This window comes from Trichomycterus rosablanca, chromosome 8 (assembly GCF_030014385.1).
Source record: "Trichomycterus rosablanca isolate fTriRos1 chromosome 8, fTriRos1.hap1, whole genome shotgun sequence".
Classification (NCBI taxonomy): Eukaryota; Metazoa; Chordata; class Actinopteri; order Siluriformes; family Trichomycteridae; genus Trichomycterus; species Trichomycterus rosablanca.
Window position 1 is genome coordinate 29,438,922 of NC_085995.1, and position 17,476 is coordinate 29,456,397.

The window sequence follows — 17,476 nt, forward strand, 5'->3', positions numbered from 1 at the left end:
ATCTGATATACAATCTAGCGCACTGTGTAGGGAACATAACCAATAGTCTAATTCACTATCTAGTGCACTATGTAGGGAACATAAGTGATTTGATACACAATCTAGTGCACTATGTAGGGAATATTAATGTGTTTGTAATGCGAACAGTTAGTTTAAAAGCCCAGTTAGCAGCTTCTAAAAGTTCTCTTATCACCCACATCCTTTGGTGTGTGCAAGAGGTTTTTTTTTTTTCTTTTTTCCCTTCGGAGGTTCTTGCCTTTTTCTTCTTGTTGTTCTTACCTCCCTGAAATGAGTTTTTGCAACTTGGGATGTCTGCTTTGTAGTGTTAAACTTTATATTCGTTGTGGAACTACTTTTTGGAGGAAGGTATTGTCAATATTAAAGCATATTTATTATGAAATTCAGGGCTTCTTTGATTTATTTTCTTTCTTTATTTTGTAAAAAACTGTTGTATAAAAGCAATAAAACACATGAGGTCGTGTGTTATCGCTTTCGGCTCGTGCCGTAGATCATCACAGCCGTGATGTTATTCACGATAACACACGACCTCAAGTGTTCTATTGCTTTTATACAACAGTTTTTACAAAATAAAGAAAGAAAATAAATCAAAGACGCCCTGAATTTCATAATAAATATGCTTTAATATTGACAATACCTTCCGCCAAAAAGTAGTTCCACAACGAATATTAAGTTTAACACTACAAAGCAGACATCCCAAGTTGCAAAAATTCAGTGAGGTAAGAACAACAAGAAGAAAAAGTCAAGAACCTCCGAAGAGAAAAAAAAGAAACAAAAAACATCTTGCACACACCAAAGGATATTGGTGAGAACAGAACTGCTAACTGGGCTATTAAGCAAACTGTTCGCGTTACAAACACATTAATGTTCCCTACATAGTGCACTAGATTGTGTATCGGATAACGCATTCATGTTCACTACATAATGCGCTAGATTGTATATCAGATAACGGATTTAAAACGCTATCGGGAATAAAGGCTGTGTCGCCTGCATGCGCGTTTGTGTGCATGAAGCTTGTCGTTACTGGCAACGCGTCAGCGGAGTAATACCATTGTGGTGTGAAAAGACCGCGCTGTTTTCACGAATATCAGCACAGTTAGAACGCTTCTCAACCAATCAGATTGTAAGGTCGGAACTACCTGTTGTGTAATGCTTAAATAGTACTTTTACTTGAGTACAATATTTTAGTACTCTTTCCACCTCTGCATGAATGTAACCAAAGTGAAAAACATGACGTTAAAATCCTAATAAACAAACAAACAAACAAACAAAACCCATACTGTGGTACTAAGTCACTCCATTACACTAGAGGGCTCCATACACAATGTTTTACCCACGTGAAGTGTGTCGCGTGGAGAAAGAACCTTCCAGTGCTCCTCCATTCAGCAGTAGTGCAGCATCAGAATTCTAGATTAAAGTAATAACTTCAGAAATGTCCAACCCAACCCCGGTGAACAGACCCGGTTCTGATGAGAACCCGCGGGTTTTCTTTGACATAGATATCGCCGGTGAAAGAGGTGAAACATTTTCTATAATAAAATACATAGTTAATGAGCCATTGTTCAGTTAGCAACCGTCAAACACACAAGAGACAGAGCTCGAATTTTCTTTGTCACAGCTTATCCTACAGAAGGAGGATTTATTTATTCTAACAGCACTGCGAGGTGTTATTTTATTATTACTTTAGATAATACAGAACCAAGTCTGAATTTAACTTACAGTGCTGTACAAATGCAGCAGTAGTAAAGCATGTTTACCAACTCTGCTTCACAGCTATACTTATATCTAAACTGTTTATCTCTTATGTAAACATGCATAAGCGTGTATTTTATATATTGCCGTGTAATGTATACTGTGTTAGGTTATTATACTATTATATAGAAGGTATAACCGGCTTGTCATAGTTTGCTAGCTGGTTTAGCCGGTCACTTAGTCTATAAATAAGTGGTGTTGTGCTAGTCGATGACCTGCATGGTCTCCCACCCGGTATATATGTGCAACACTTTACCACGTTACTGTTTAACCTCTATTTAGTTTTTACCATATACTTTATACTTAACACTGCACCGTGTACTTTCATTCATTCATTCATTTATTCATTCTTTGCTCAGTGATTTCGTTTATAACTGCATTGTAGAGACTTGTGTGTGTATACCTCGAGTGTGTCCATACATTAGTCTTTGTTGTGGTGCTGGATTTGCTACAGCTATCCAATATATTGCAAAAGTTATCCAGTACATGTAAAGAACAGAACCTTTCAATGTTTGTTGTTGTTTTTGTTCTGTTTTTCGAATTCGTACTGTTGATTTTTTTATAGTGTGTACCTTCATTGTTGTACAATGCTACTGGTGCTTTAATTTCCTTCAGGATCAATTAAACGTCTGTCTGCCTATCTGTCTATCCGTCCATTCATCCTTCCATGCATCCTTCCATGCATCTATGTATGTGTACATGTATGTGTATGTATTCACCAGACTAGCATCTTAAACACATTTAAATCCATCAGACCCATAAGAATAAGCCTGAGCGACATCTAAAATCCCTCTTTATCCTAAAAGTGTTCACTGAAGTTAAGGTCAGGACTCTTCAAGTCTCTGGTCTATGAATTTTTCATCTCTTGACTTTGCCATGGAAACAATGCAATCATGCTGGAACAGGACAAATGACTTGTTACAAGTTGGAATCATATCATTTTGTATGATTTTATACACCTGTTAGCAATAAGTGTGGCATAAACACCTGATCTTAATAATAAAGGAATTACACATACTTTTGGCCAAAGTGTGTGCCAAATCATTGTTATATGACATTTTGTTTCTCCCTTTGCTTACATTTTTGTGCTATTTATGAATGCTAAATGTGTTTTTGTATGTCCCACGTTGTGCTGTAAAACTCTATTTTAAATTTAAGACACATAAGAATGCTATGGAAATTAAATAGCAAACTAGTTTCATGTTTCTGGCTTCTGTTTGGTTTTGCTAACTAAAAAAGTATCATTTTATGCATGTTAATGTTTAAGTATTGATATTAATATTTAAAATATATATATTTTTAAATATGGCGCTCAAAAATCTGTAATGTTTATTATTCTTAGGTAATAAAATGTTACTTAACAACGCTAATTTTTTGTTTGTTTGTTTGTTTAGTGGGGCGCATTGTGTTTGAGCTCTTTGCTGATGTTGTCCCTAAGACCGCTGAGAATTTCCGAGCTCTATGTACTGGCGAGAAGGGAACTGGCCAAAGCACTGGGAAACCACTCCACTTCAAGGGATGTCCTTTTCACAGGAGTAAGTACTTTGGATAGTCCCAGAAATTCCAGCCCTCATTTTGCATGTTCTACAATAGGCTTTAAAGGCTCAGTGTACGTGTGCTTGACTGGCCTGCCTGTTGTCCAGATCTATCTTCTGTTGAGTGTATAGCACATCATGATGAGAAAAATCTGACAACAGTTTATCAAGCAAGAATGGGCACAATCCGCTTGCAAAACTGCAACAATTAGTACCCAAATTATTAAAAAGCCTAACAGAAAGTGATGAACACAGTATTTGAGTGAATTGCAGGTTTGATTACATTACAAAATACAATTAAATTAGTGAGTGTAAACCAATCTTTTCTTTGTAATTGTCAGTTAAAGATTAAAGCAAATGAACAAATTACAGATTCTTGTTTTTATTGCATTTTACAAATTGACTTAATTGCAAATCTATAGCTGGTCTTATTATTAACACTTTTGTTGCAGTCATTAAGAATTTCATGGTCCAGGGAGGTGACTTCTCCAATCAGAATGGCACTGGAGGAGAGAGCATATACGGAGACAAATTTGAGGATGAAAACTTCCACTATAAGGTAAATATAGTGGAAGGATTGTGTCTGAGTCAAATCACCAAGCCACCTTGTTTACATCACTGCCAGATAATTGTTCTGAACAGGATTAAACAAAACTTCACTAACTACTTGATACAGTCTGAAAATAATAAAGCTAGATGAGTCACCTCTGCACAGAGTGCTAAGGTGGTGAGCGGGTGACAAACTACACTATATTGCCAAAAGTATTCACGCTTCTGATGAGTGAGTTTGGTGTGGAAGAACTTGACTGGCCTGCACAGAGTCCTGACCTCAACCCGATAGAACACCTCTGGGATGAATTAGAGTGGAGACTGCGAGCCAGGCCTTCTCGTCCAACATCAGTGTCTGACCTCACAAATGCGCTTCTGGAAGAATGGTCAAAAATTCCCATAAACACACTCCTAAACCTTGTGGAAAGCCTTCCAGAAGAGTTGTAGCTGTTATAGCTGCAAAGGGTGGGCCGACATCATATTAAACCCTATGAATTAAGAATGGGATGTCACTCAAGTTCATATGCGCGTGAAGGCAGACGAGCGAATACTTTTGGCAATATAGTGTATATATAACAGCGGTCCCCAACCTTTTTGCACCACGGACCGGTTTCATATAAGATATAATTTCACAGACTGTCAATAAAACAGAAAAAAGATAAATTATATTAATTAATAATTAATTAATAATTATAAATAATATTTATTCTTTCTGTGCGGCCCGGTAATAAATGACCGGTCCATGGCCCTTTGGTTGGGGACCACTGATATATAACATATCGTTTGCTTATATTGAGCAAAAGTAATTATTGTTCATCTATTACAGATTAGGTCATTTAGAAATTACACCCTGCTGTTTTTATTTTACCAGACCCTACCTTAACTGGTTTGCAACTGCTTAGTAACTATTACAGTCCTCACAGCTTGAGCAACTGTGTAACCACATAGATAAATAGATGGATTGCACAATATGCAGTCCCGTTCACTAATACTGGCACCTAGTCAACATAAACATGAACAAAACGAGCTGTAAATGAATTGCATATTCTTTTAATCTTTCATTCAAAATAGAAACTAAAAGTTTCCCTTTATTAGCAGTATGATGCTTGAAAGAAGACAAATCTGTGTGTCACAATTGGTTACACTACTCTTTCTTTTAGTACTTTTTTAGTCTTTTCATTATTTTGAACAAAAGTTCAAAATGGTAGGCAATAAAGAATGTTTTAGAGCACATGTATATGATTAAAGACATGCTTTACATAATGTAGTTATATAATGCAGTGCCAGTAATTGTAACATTGTCTCAGTTCTTCGTGCCAGTAATAATGGGATTCTGATCATTAGCTTTGAATCTATGCAGAGAGGCATCACAAACAAACAAATAACTTCCAGCCAATTAAAAACTACACTTTTTAAAGCCATGGCAAGATGCAAATTGTTTTCCTGGTTCTGAAACATTCTGTGCAGACTTCTCTTTGTAGTTTCTTTGCAAATAACGGATTTATTTACCCCAAACTCATTGAAGATTCTTGTTTTATAAATATAATGCTAAAAAGCATTGAATTTTAACAGTCAGTACTTCTTCTTCTAGCATGACAAAGAAGGCCTGCTGAGCATGGCCAATGCTGGACCCAACACCAATGGCTCGCAGTTCTTTATCACCACTGTGCCCACATCTCACTTGGACAGCAAGCATGTGGTGTTTGGGCAGGTGATGAAGGGCATGGGTTTGGTCAAGATGCTGGAGAGCATTGACACCAAAGATGACAATCCAGTCAAGGTGAGCCACATTTTATTTTATTTTTTAACTTTTCCCCTTTTTCTCCCCCTTTAGCGCATCCGATTGTTCAATTTGCATCGTGCTTCCTCTCTGTCTATGCCAAACCCTGCCCTGACCGAGGAGATCGAAGCTAACCCATATCCTCTCTGAAACATGGGCAGCAGCCGGATGCATTTTTGCCACCCACACATCGATGAGTGTGGCGCCACCTAACGTTGCATGCGGAGAGACACACCCTAAGGGCACTCTCCTTCATCTCTGTGCAGGCGCCTCTAATCAGCCGGCAGAGGTCGTAATCGCATTCTGACAGTGAGACCCAGATCCGGTTCTTTGTCCCACCCCCCAACTGAGCAACCGGCCAATCGTTGCTCATACAGCCACTCGGCCTCGAACCGGGGAGGCAGAGCTGGATTCGATACGACGTACTCAGAATCTAGCTCTGGTTGCAGCGTGTCTTTTTACCGCTGTGCCACCTGAGCGGCAAGGTGAGCCACATTCAGTTTAGACAATTAGAAATAGTTAAAGACAGTATAGTGATGGAGCTTAGGCGGCTTTCACATAATAATCGATTTGCACTTGCGCTAGGTGCATGTTGCCGCTTACTACAGCGTTTAAGCTTTTCACATGAAACATAAGCTACCCGAGCACCCCAACTGACAGTATTGACAGTTAATTCAAATACAGTTTTGTTTGAAATGTTTACACAATATTGCACTGGTAGTGGTTGTCGTTTTGTTAATCCAAGGGCGAATTGAGAGCTATGAATCCATCCAAGCATGAGGAAACTTGCTATCTATAATGCAAACCCGGTTCCTATTTTACAGCTCACTTGTTTATTTTTTGCTGGACAAGTTCATATGGGGCTCGGTCTTGTGCACAAGGAGTCACACGCCATTGATCGTAAATGCATCAGTTATAAGGAATCCCCTCTGGCATTCGACCCGATGTACGAGCCAATCATTGTCCATGTAGGCACCCAGGCAATGCCACATTTTAGTGCTCTTTTGAAAGCGTTGCATACTAATATATTTAATGCCACACTATTTGCAGAAACTTTCTGGACCGTTAGCGCCCCCTCCAGGTGTTTTGATTTGTCCAGTGATGCTGAACAGGAATACTGGTTCAAGTAGTATGATAAATAAAGATGCCCAATCTTGTCATTTACAGTTTTTAATTGCAACTCCTCTTCTCTTCTTTCTCCCTATAAGCCGTGTATCATTGTTGAGTGTGGAGAGCATAAAGCAGGTGATGGATGGGCCGTGGCTCCTAACGATGGCTCTGGAGACGTTCACCCTGACTTCCCTGAGGACTCTGACCTAGACTTTATTGATGTGAGTGTTTATTACTTTCTCTTTTGATACCAGTATAGACAGAACTGATGAGTTCACTTAGGTGTTTAGGCAAAGGACAATTAAAATGTTGAGATTCATGCTGCATATTAAATATGCTAATTACGAGACGTTTCTAGTTCAGACTACTAAAATGTCAAAAGGATTGAACTGGCACAGTTTAAATGGTAAAACTCCCACCATCCCCATCACTTACATACTTTTTAATGCATTTTCCTCCCGATTTATCTCACTCAATTTGTCTTCCGCTGCTGAGAGATACCAGATTGCATCCGAGGAGAGCACGTCGCTGTACACGCCTCTTCCGACACGCGCACAGCCCTCCTCCTCTCGCCCGTGCATTCTGCACAGGCGTCTCTTCTGCCAATCAGGGTCCTTACACAGCGTATGAAGAGCACACACACCCACCCACCCACACATAGTCCGGCCCCCACCCTGCAGATACGGTGGCCAATTGGTATGTGCTGCAGGCACTGCCAATTATGCACACTAGATGGCGCCCAGCCAACTGGTGGCTATGCCGAGTTTTGAACCCGAGGAGTTCTGGTGTAAAAATTAAGATTTTTTGACGTTGTTGTTGCTGAACTTTATCTTATAGGCTGATAAAATCCTGTCTGTCGCTGAGGACATCAAAAACATCGGGAATAACTTCTTCAAGTCTCAGAACTGGCAGGCTGCCATGAAGAAATACTCCAAAGCACTAAGGTGAACACCTCACTCAATCATTCACCATGACTTTACAGTGAGGAGAAACCAGCATTCAACCAGTTTGTTTTTGTTAATTACTATAATTCCAGGGCAGTGTTCAAAAAGTATTCAAACCCCTTGAACTTTTGCACACTTTCTTGTTTCACTCCAGCCCCCAACATGTAAAAGATGCCAAACACGGCTCACAATAAAGCATATTCTGAACGAATGCCCCAAATACACCAAAGAGAGACAATAGCTACACATACCTGGACCTGTTGAAGAATCCTTCAACCAAGGAAACACAAGAGCAATCCTAAACTTTCTGGCAGGAACAAAAATGAAAACAAAAATATAAATGGACAAATAGAAACAAGGAAAAAAATGACTTAAACATAACACAGATCATGCCATAAATAATATAAGAGTGACAAGTAAAATATGTTTTTCTTATTTACAAAAGTATTTAGGCCATTTATTCAATACCTGGCTTCATCTCATTCCATTCGTCATGGCTAATCCTCAGATTGGATGGTGAGAGTCTCTCCACAGGGTTGTAATCTAGGCTTTGGCTGGGCCACATTTAGAGAATTTTAAAAGCCATTCCAGCTCTGTTTTTGCCGTATGTTTAGGGTACTTGTAGTGTTGAAAGGACAAAATCAATGAGCCTGTTTACATGCACACTAATAATCTAAATAAGGTAATTTTTTAAATGTTACCTGATTATTATAGTTCTAATCTATGGGTGATAAGTGTAGAATGATGGATACAAATGGCAATTATTTCTATTTAAAATCACAACACAGTCAAGTGTGCAAAATGTCAAGGGGTCTGAATACTTTGAATCCACTGTACAACTACTGTACTTCAAATATACACATAATATTTGATATAAACTTCTAAGTAATTTTACTGTATATTAAAATTCCACCTTTTTTCCATATTAATGAAACTGCTACTCAAGATATTAATGTATAGGTGCTTACGTTTCTGAACTGTGATTGGCTCTTAATTGTAGGTATTTAGAAAGGTGTGGTAATATTCTGGATGATGAAAGTACACAGAAGAAGCTGGAACCTGTCGCTCTGAGCTGCATCCTCAACACAGCAGCCTGTAAACTCAAACTGCAACAGTGGCAGGAGGCAGTTGAGAGTTGTGATGAGGTATGTGGGCTTATAAAACACACCAGATCACTTCCAACCAGACTATATAAAAAGGCCACATCACTGCACAAATTGGTGGTATCATTCCACAGCAGTGCGCCTGAGAGATGCCTTTAATAAAAATAATAATAATAATAATAATAAGTTAAACTTATATAGCGCCTTTCTCAATGCTCAAGGACGCTTTACAACATTTTACAATACAATACAATACAATACAATACTTTTACAATACAATACAAAAACTATGAAAAATGCTCAGTAAAGAGAAGTGTTTTAAGCAAAGATTTGAAAATAGTGAGGGAAGACGCAGAGCGGAGAGCCGGAGGAAGGGAATTCCAGAGGCGAGGGGCAGCACAGGTGAATGAACGGCCACCCATAGAAGCCCGCTTGAACCTGGGTACAGCCAATAAGTCAGAGTCAGAGGACCTAAGACTGCGACAGGGAGAGTGATACGTTAGTAAGTCAGCTAAATATACCGGGGCCAGGCCATGTAGCGCTTTAAATGTAAGTATAAGTAATTTATATTTAATTCTCAAAGAGATAGGTAACCAGTGCAGCTTAGCCAGTACAGGTGTAATATGGTCATATTTTTGGGAAAATGTAAGGATCCGAGCAGCAGTATTTTGGATACGTTGGAGAGGGCGGAGGGTTTTGGCAGGAAGCCCATATAAAATTGAATTGCAGTAGTCAAGCCGGGAGGTGACTAGAGCATGGACCAGAGTCTCAGCAGAGTCTTGTGAAAGCAAAGGACGAAGGCGAGAGATATTGCGCAAGTGAAAATAGGCAGATTTGGAGACCGATGCTAAGTGGGAGTCAAAGGAAAGGTGAGAATCGAAAAGGACACCAAGATTACGAGCACAATTTGAGGGACAGATGGCAGTGGAACCAATATTAAAAGTCACATCAGAGAGAGTAGAGACAGCAGATTTCGGACCAATAAAAAGAAACTCAGTTTTCAGAGCATTAAGCATTAAGTAATTATTATGAAGCCAGGAATGTAACTTTTGTATGCAACTGGTAAGCGAGGGGGGAGGCACAGGGTCAGAGGGTTTGAAGCTAATATATAGTTGAGTATCGTCAGCATAGCAATGAAAGCTCAGACCAAACTGGCGTACAAGGGGGCCAAGAGGGAGCATGTAGATGGTGAAGAGGAGGGGTCCAAGGACCGATCCTTGAGGAACACCTTGTGGAACCGGAACGGTAGCAGATGAGTGGTGACCAATACGAACAAATTGACACCTGCCGGTGAGATATGACTTAAACCAGGAGAGAGCCGTGTCCATGAGACCAATCTCAGACAGGCGTGCCAAGAGAATGTTATGATTAATTGTGTCGAATGCTGATGAGAGATCAAGTAGGAGGAGGATAGAGACAAGACCGTTGTCAGAGGCAAGAAGAAGATCATTTATAAAAATGGGAAGGCTTAAGCTTTCATTATTGAACATCATTGTTGAACATCATTGTTTTATTGTTCTCAGCTGTCAAACACAGAGGCAGGTAGTAAACAGAGAGAAGTAAAAGGTGACAGAAAAAATCTAATGAAAATAAGAATTAAAAGTGCTGATGTACACAGTGTAGCCAAAATTATATGGACAGCTTAACATAAGGTTGTTGGAAATTCCATAAGCATTAATATGCAATCAGTTACCTCTTTATTCCAGACTTGTTGCAGTGTGTTTGTGCTGTAACAGGCATGGGCCCTCTTCAAGCTAATTTGGGGAAAGTAAAAAAAAAAAAGGTCTATTGTCTGTATATTTAATACATTAATTTTTAATTGGATAGACTTGATTTTATGCACCTGTTTGCAAGGGATGTGGCTTAAACAGCATACTTTTGGCTATACAGTGGTGATGACTATCAAAAAATGTCTCATCCTATATCAGTGATCACAACTAAGCAACTTTGGTGCATTAAGCTTTTTTACTGGGTTTATGGTGGGTGGATGCTTACCCTTAATGTTATACATTTATATTAAATACTGTATTAAATGCTGAGTTTGTTATGTATTACTTAAAACACATTAAAAAATATTTACACCCATGAGCCAAAACATTAGGAATACCTGCGTAACATGCTGCAAAACAGCTCTGACTAGGCAGAACAAGACTGAAGGAGTCCTGGGGTATCTGGTACCTTCTGTCTGTTGCATACAATGGTGCCATGTCTTCTGCAGTTAAATGATGCACATGTGCCCAGCCATCCGCATAATCTTGGTTCAGTGGTGAAGCAAGGTCTACTAGGAAACGCAGCAGCACACAGAAAACACTGGCATGGAGATCAATTTTCTGCAGTTATGGGCACTAAATCCAGCATAAATCTACTTGAAATTTTCTGGAGTTCTCCTTGTGGCACTATGGGTAGAACATTAGTGATGTTACTGTGGTGAACCTGCAGCTATTATTGCTTTCATAAAATATGCTTTCATATTAAATAAAACATGCTTTTAACTTTGAGGCAACAGTCTAAGAAGGCTTTTTTTTATCTGTTCCAGCATGACTGTGCGCCTAGTTCAAAGTGAGGTTAATAATAAAATGTTATTTAAAAGTGTGGGGTAATGGATATTCAGTGATCGCTGTCTGTACATGCACCATCAATCAACCAGCAGAGGTCGTAATTGCATCAGTTATGGGAAATCATCTCCGGCACCCTTCGTGGGAACAAGTCAATTATTGTTTACTTGGGCGCCCAGCCTGCTGGTAGCAGAGCTGTGATCGAAATGACGAGTTCAAGATGCCAGCTCTGGTGTGCTAGCACTTTTTACTGCTGCGCCACCTGAACGCCTGGCCACCTTTACTGTATTTAAGTAAACTAACAAAACTCATTGTTGTTACCTAATACAATTTAAGCAATTGAGGGTTAAGGGCCTTGCTCAGGGGTAGAACAATGGCATGTTAGCAGTGGTGGGGCTCAAACCAGTGACCATCTAATGACTAGTCCACTACCCTTACCACTGAGCTACCACTGCTTATTTCCATTTCTGTTTGAAAGAGAGCAAACTCAGCTGTGAACGTAGGATAATGACGTGATCCGTGTGTGTTGTCTGGTCTTTCTGCAGGCTCTGGAGCTGGATCAGACACATGCTAAAGCTTTGTTCAGAAGAGCTCAAGCCTGGCAAGGCCTCAAGGAGTTCAATAATGCCATGGTACGTACACACACACACACACACACACACACACACACTGAGCTCTATATATCTAAGTTCTTTTAAAAATACATACATAAAGCCATGCTGTTCATAAAATTGTCAGTGCTCAAGTGTTACTGCCTGACTAACACACGCAACGCAGCAAAATTAGAATTGCACTTACTGAAATTTGCTCAGAGACTGTTTTGATACAGTCATTAAAAATTTACATATTGAACAGTTCAGATATTGAACAGCCAGTGGAAATATGCACCATCTGCTTCCAATTTGTGGTTACTTATTGGTGGCCAAATCAGATTCTATGGTTACAATTATTATACCATGGACGTTATATACCAAGCAGCATGCCAACAATGCTGCTTCTACTAGATGTGATGGAAACCTGGCGTGTTTGCTCCAAAAATGTCCAGAACTTACAATGGGCTTTATTACAGACTGGACTAAATAATGAAGAACTTCAGTTATTTTTTTGCTAGTTATAACATTCAGCTCAGTTTCATTTTATGTTTGTATGATTTGTGTAAATCCTATTTATTTAAAGTATCCTCCAGTCCACCCAGGAAGGATGGGGGGTCCATGCTGAGTCCGTTTCCTCTCAAGGTTTCTTCCTGTAATTTTAAGGGAGTTTTTCCTTGCCACTGTCGCCCTCGGCTTGCTCAATAGGGGTTTTTGGTCTGTTGGTCCTGGATTCTGTAAAGTTGCTTTGAGACAATGTCCATTGTAAAAAGCGCTATATAAATAAATTTGACTTGACTTGACGTTCATTGGCAGTCTGCCTTCCTGTCTGTGTAACCGCTAACTAGCTAAGGTAAATCCCCACATGAACAAACAAACATGGAATGCATTTCTACATTCTAATCCATTTACCTTCGACTCCTGCCAATTTATCAAATATTAAATTCAATCTAAAACAGCACAATGCTAAAGTGGGTGTACAGTAAATTTCCCAAAGGTGTATAATTGTGTTGCTATCTGGTAAAGATCATAGCATATGATTGATGTTATTTTCATCTCATAAAACCATTCACTGACCTCTTATGCCTTGTGGATACCTTCTTAACAGCTGTAATAACCTCCACTCTTTTGGGAAGGCTTTTCACAAAACTTCATAAGCATCAGTGAGCTGTGTAGTGAGACTTACCCTGAGAAAATATGCATTATAGAGTAAAATGGCAAAAACACTAACAAAAAAAAGCTTAAGACTTTTTTATGTGCCACACATGACCAAGATAACATGGGTCCTAGGGTCAGGGTTTGATCCTTGCTCCTAGGTGCCATTGGGTAAATGTGTGAGTGCAATGCCCAGTGATAAATTGGTGTCCTGCCAAGGATGTTATTTTAGACTTGCGCCCTGTGTTTCAACTCTAATCAGTATAAAGCAGTGAGTGAAAGAACAGGAAAATATGAATATTTTTTATCTTACCTTCATAATTGTGGATGTAGCTTGAAAAGTAGAATTGGAAGCCCTTTTTTTCTTGGTTGCTGACGTCTGGCATGATGCTTGAATAACGCAACTAACGTTGTTGATCATAGGCCTGGGCACTGGGCTACTCTGTTAAAAACGAACTCCAGAAGTGAAATAACTGGACTTGCCGTTTGGAAGAGAGTGTGCATATAGTCTATTGGAATGTCGATAGCAAACTAGGCCTTTTTGTTCAACATCAAGACCAACACACTCCAAGCTCTTGTGAAAAAGCTTTTCCAGAAGGTATATATGTTTGGGGGAGACTCCATTTTTCTGTTCAAATTGGTGTCTAAAGCAATGTTTGTGCTGCCATAAGAAAAGTGGATTTTTTTACGTGAGAGAACTGAAATTGCTTTGGGATTGTTTTGCTATGGTTGTAAAAAATTACATTTCAGGCTCTTGGTGTCAAGACTCGACCTAAAGACGTTTTTAAACCTAATTTAGCACACCTGATTTGATTTATTAGCTGTCTAGGAAAGGCTTGTTCTGCCAGAGCTTGCAGTTTATAAGAGGGGATACGAATCTCTGTAGGGCTGTGATATAAGAGGACTGGAGTCTGATGTTCTTCTATTTGGCAGAATGTTGATCTTTTTTAATGTTTACATTTCAGAGCGATCTGAAGAAAGCACAGGAGAGCGCACCTGAAGACAAAGGTAAGCTTCAATCTAATCATACCAGACTGTTATTTACAGAGTCAATGGAAACAGATTTTGCTCTGTAGCAGAGTCTCATCCCCACTGTTCCCTCTATATTCTGTTAATTTCTTGCTCAATAGTTTGAGTTCTTCTGTGTGTCATATCAAGTTTTCATCAGCAATGCAGGAATACCCTGGACAGGGCACCAATCAAACCCAAACATAGCTGTGTAGACACCCGGGCAGCTGATATCTCCACTCCTGATTCGAATCTTGACTATGCTATTGGCTGGCTGGGTGTCAAAAAGTGTGCTAGTGTATTAGACAGCTGCATTGAAGTATTCACTCATGGGTAAAGAGCTTCAGATAATGTTTACATCAAACATTAGATTAGAGAAACACGATCTGAGTGAGTGGTGGCATCATTGTTGGCGGTCAGGTTTGCGATTACTAAATGTTGTGCATGAAATCCTAAAGATCAACAGTTCTGCCAGAGTTTACACAAAACATGCAAGGTGCGCTGGTGGCGTAGCAGTGTGTTATTCTCACTGCCGAGACCCAGGTTCAAGTTTGGTTGGGCACCACCAAGACCAATTTTAAATTCTGGTTGGGCTCCATGGAGACCCAGGTTAAAGTCTGGTTGAGCACCACCAAGACCAAGGTTAAAGTCTGGTTGAGCACCACGGAGACCGAGGTTAAAGTCTGGTTGAGCACCACCGAGACCGAGGTTAAAGTCTGGTTGGACACCACTGAGACCCAGGTTAAAGTCAGGTTGGGCACCACTGAGACCCAGGTTAAAGTCAGGTTGGGCACCACTGAGACCCAGGTTAAAGTCAGGTTGGGCACCACTGAGACCCAGGTTCGAGTCTGGTTGGGCACCACTGAGACCCAGGTTAAAGTCAGGTTGGGCACCACCGAGACCCATGTTCGAGTCTGGTTGGACACCACCGACACCCAGGTTAAAGTCTGGTTGCTCGCCACAGAGACCCAGGTTAAAGTCTGGTTGCTCGCCACAGAGACCCAGGTTGAAGTCTGGTTGGGCACCACTGAGACCCAGGTTCGAGTCTGGTTGGGCACCACTGAGACCCAGGTTAAAGTCTGGTTGGGCTCCACTGAGACCCAGGTTAAAGTCTGGTTGGGCACCACCGAGACCCAGGTTCGAGTCTGGTTGGACACCACCGAGACCCAGGTTAAAGTCTGGTTGCTCACCACAGAGACCCAGGTTAAAGTCTGGTTGGGCACCACTGAGACCCAGGTTCGAGTCTGGTTGGGCACCACTGAGACCCAGGTTAAAGTCTGGTTGGGCACCACTGAGACCCAGGTTCGAGTCTGGTTGGGCACCACTGAGACCCAGGTTAAAGTCTGGTTGGGCACCACTGAGACCCAGGTTCGAGTCTGGTTGGTCAACCTCGAGACCCAGGTTAAAGTCTTAGTCCAGTGTGTTCCTCCATATGTCATAAAACAATAACCCTCTGGTTCTTCTATCTTGGAAAGAGTGGAAACTTGATCAAAATCAGCTGATCAAATTGTATTTCATCGAAAAGAAATTTTGATGTTAAGCTTATAGTGAGGTTGCATTTTTAATGTGGACACTATATAATACTCAGCTGTGACATTTAAGCCCTTAACTCCATATTACCATATTAATGAATTTGGCCTTTGTAGTGTAATAATGTTTTAAAAGTCCAGGTAAACTGCAGTCTAAAAAAACACGGTCTCGACTGATTCGGGCCAGAGCAAATGAACCATAAGCGTGAAAATGCCCCAAGATATTTAGATCCCTTTGACCATCCCATTATTGCACAAATTAATGCTGCCTGAAAAATCTCTCGTTACAGCTATTGCAAACGAGATGCTGAAGGTCAAGCAAAAAGTAAAGGAGGAGAAGGAAAAAGAAAAGAAGATTTACTCCAAGATGTTCGCATAGACGCTCAGGAGTAACGTCGTTGTATGCAGACCTACACAAGTGAACCGTCATCTGCTCTAAAGTCACAGCCAGGGATTCTCAAACCTGACAGATAAGAAGTTTAAACAAGAGAAGAGGATCCATCATGGATTACATACAGTACTTGAATTGAATAATGGCTTATTAATGTTGAAGAACAAACATATTGGACATTGGTTGATCCTTGGTTATGTCCAGACTACTGTAATTGTTCAAGCAACAACAATACCGACCTAGCTGTTATTGATTTAATACTGTACAAGCAAAGTTTCCAACATGTCTGTATCAGCGTAATGTAATAAAGTCCAACCAAATCTTAAACGAACCCAGGTTTTATTTGGTAAAATTAATTTACATTATTCTACCAGCACTTTACAGTACAAACCGTAATACGAAAAGATCCTGATGTTAACATTTATGTATATCAGTTTTTGTATATCATGTTTCCCTTGATTACTTTTGATATGAAGGTCCTACTGAGTTACATTCAGTATTCTTTTTCCTCATTAAACTGAGCATACACCATATGGCCGAATACAAGTGGACACCCCTCCTAATGATTTAGCTATTTCTACCACATCCATTGCTAAGAGGTGTATACAAATTATGTAAGGTTAATGATAAATTGAAAGTATTATTATTATATGCATTTAACATTGTAGCAAGCACTGAGCACAAAGCATGCTCTGTAAAGACACTGATCAGCCATAACATTAAAGCCACCTCCTTGTTTCTACATGCACTGTCCATTTTATCAGCTCCACTTACCATATAGAAGCACTTTGTAGTTCTACAATTACTGACTGTGGTCCATCTATTTCTCTGCATGCTTTGTTAGCCCCCTTTCATGCTGTTCTTCAATGGTCAGGACTCTCCCAGGACCACTACAGAGAAGGTATTATTTAGGTGGTGGATCATTCTCATCACTGCAGTGACAATGACATGGTGGTGGTGTGTTAGTGTGTGTTGTGCTGGTATGAGTGGATAAGACACAACAGTGCTGTTGAAGTTTTTAAACACCTCACTGTCACTGCTGGACTGAGAATAGTCCACCAACCAAAAATATCCAGCCAACAGCGCCCCGTGGGCAGCGTCCTGTGACCACTGATGAAGGTCTAGAAGATGACCAACTCAATAAGCAGCAATAGATGAGCGATCGTCTCTGACTTTACATCTACAAGGTGGACCAACTAGGTAGGAGTGTCTAATAGAGTGGACAGTGAGTGGACACGGCATTTTAAAACTCCAGCAGCGCTCATACCAGCACAACACACACTAACACACCACCACCGTGTCATTGTCACTGCATTGCTGAGAATGATCCACCACCTAAATAATACCTGCTCTGTGGTGGTCCTGTGGGGGTCCTGACCATTGAAGAATTGTAAGTGGAGCTGATAAAATGGACAGTGAGTGTAGAAACAAGGTGGTTTTAATCTTATGGTTGATCA

The 17,476-nt window shown here is 40.2% G+C and overlaps 1 protein-coding gene across 1 annotated transcript; it reads left to right on the top strand.

Annotated features, from left to right (window-relative positions):
* Positions 1 to 1,407: 1,407 nt before the first annotated feature.
* Positions 1,408 to 16,350, top strand: ppid (peptidylprolyl isomerase D). The gene is made up of 10 exons (XM_063000663.1): positions 1,408 to 1,535; positions 3,165 to 3,305; positions 3,758 to 3,864; positions 5,446 to 5,634; positions 6,843 to 6,965; positions 7,582 to 7,688; positions 8,689 to 8,833; positions 11,892 to 11,978; positions 14,057 to 14,099; positions 15,919 to 16,350. Exons 1-10 carry the CDS (start codon positions 1,451 to 1,453, stop codon positions 16,005 to 16,007), a joined length of 1,116 nt encoding a protein of 371 aa, XP_062856733.1. The 5' UTR covers positions 1,408 to 1,450; the 3' UTR covers positions 16,008 to 16,350.
* The last annotated feature ends 1,126 nt before the right edge of the window (positions 16,351 to 17,476 follow it).

Excerpts from the sequence above, each read along its gene's own strand:
- ppid (XM_063000663.1), top strand. The coding sequence starts at position 1,451 with ATGTCCAACCCAACCCCGGTGAACAGACCCGGTTCTGATGAGAACCCG. Across the intron at positions 3,865-5,445 it reads ATGAAAACTTCCACTATAAG|CATGACAAAGAAGGCCTGCT; the intron begins GTAAATATAGTG and ends TTCTTCTTCTAG. Across the intron at positions 5,635-6,842 it reads AAGATGACAATCCAGTCAAG|CCGTGTATCATTGTTGAGTG; the intron begins GTGAGCCACATT and ends TCTCCCTATAAG.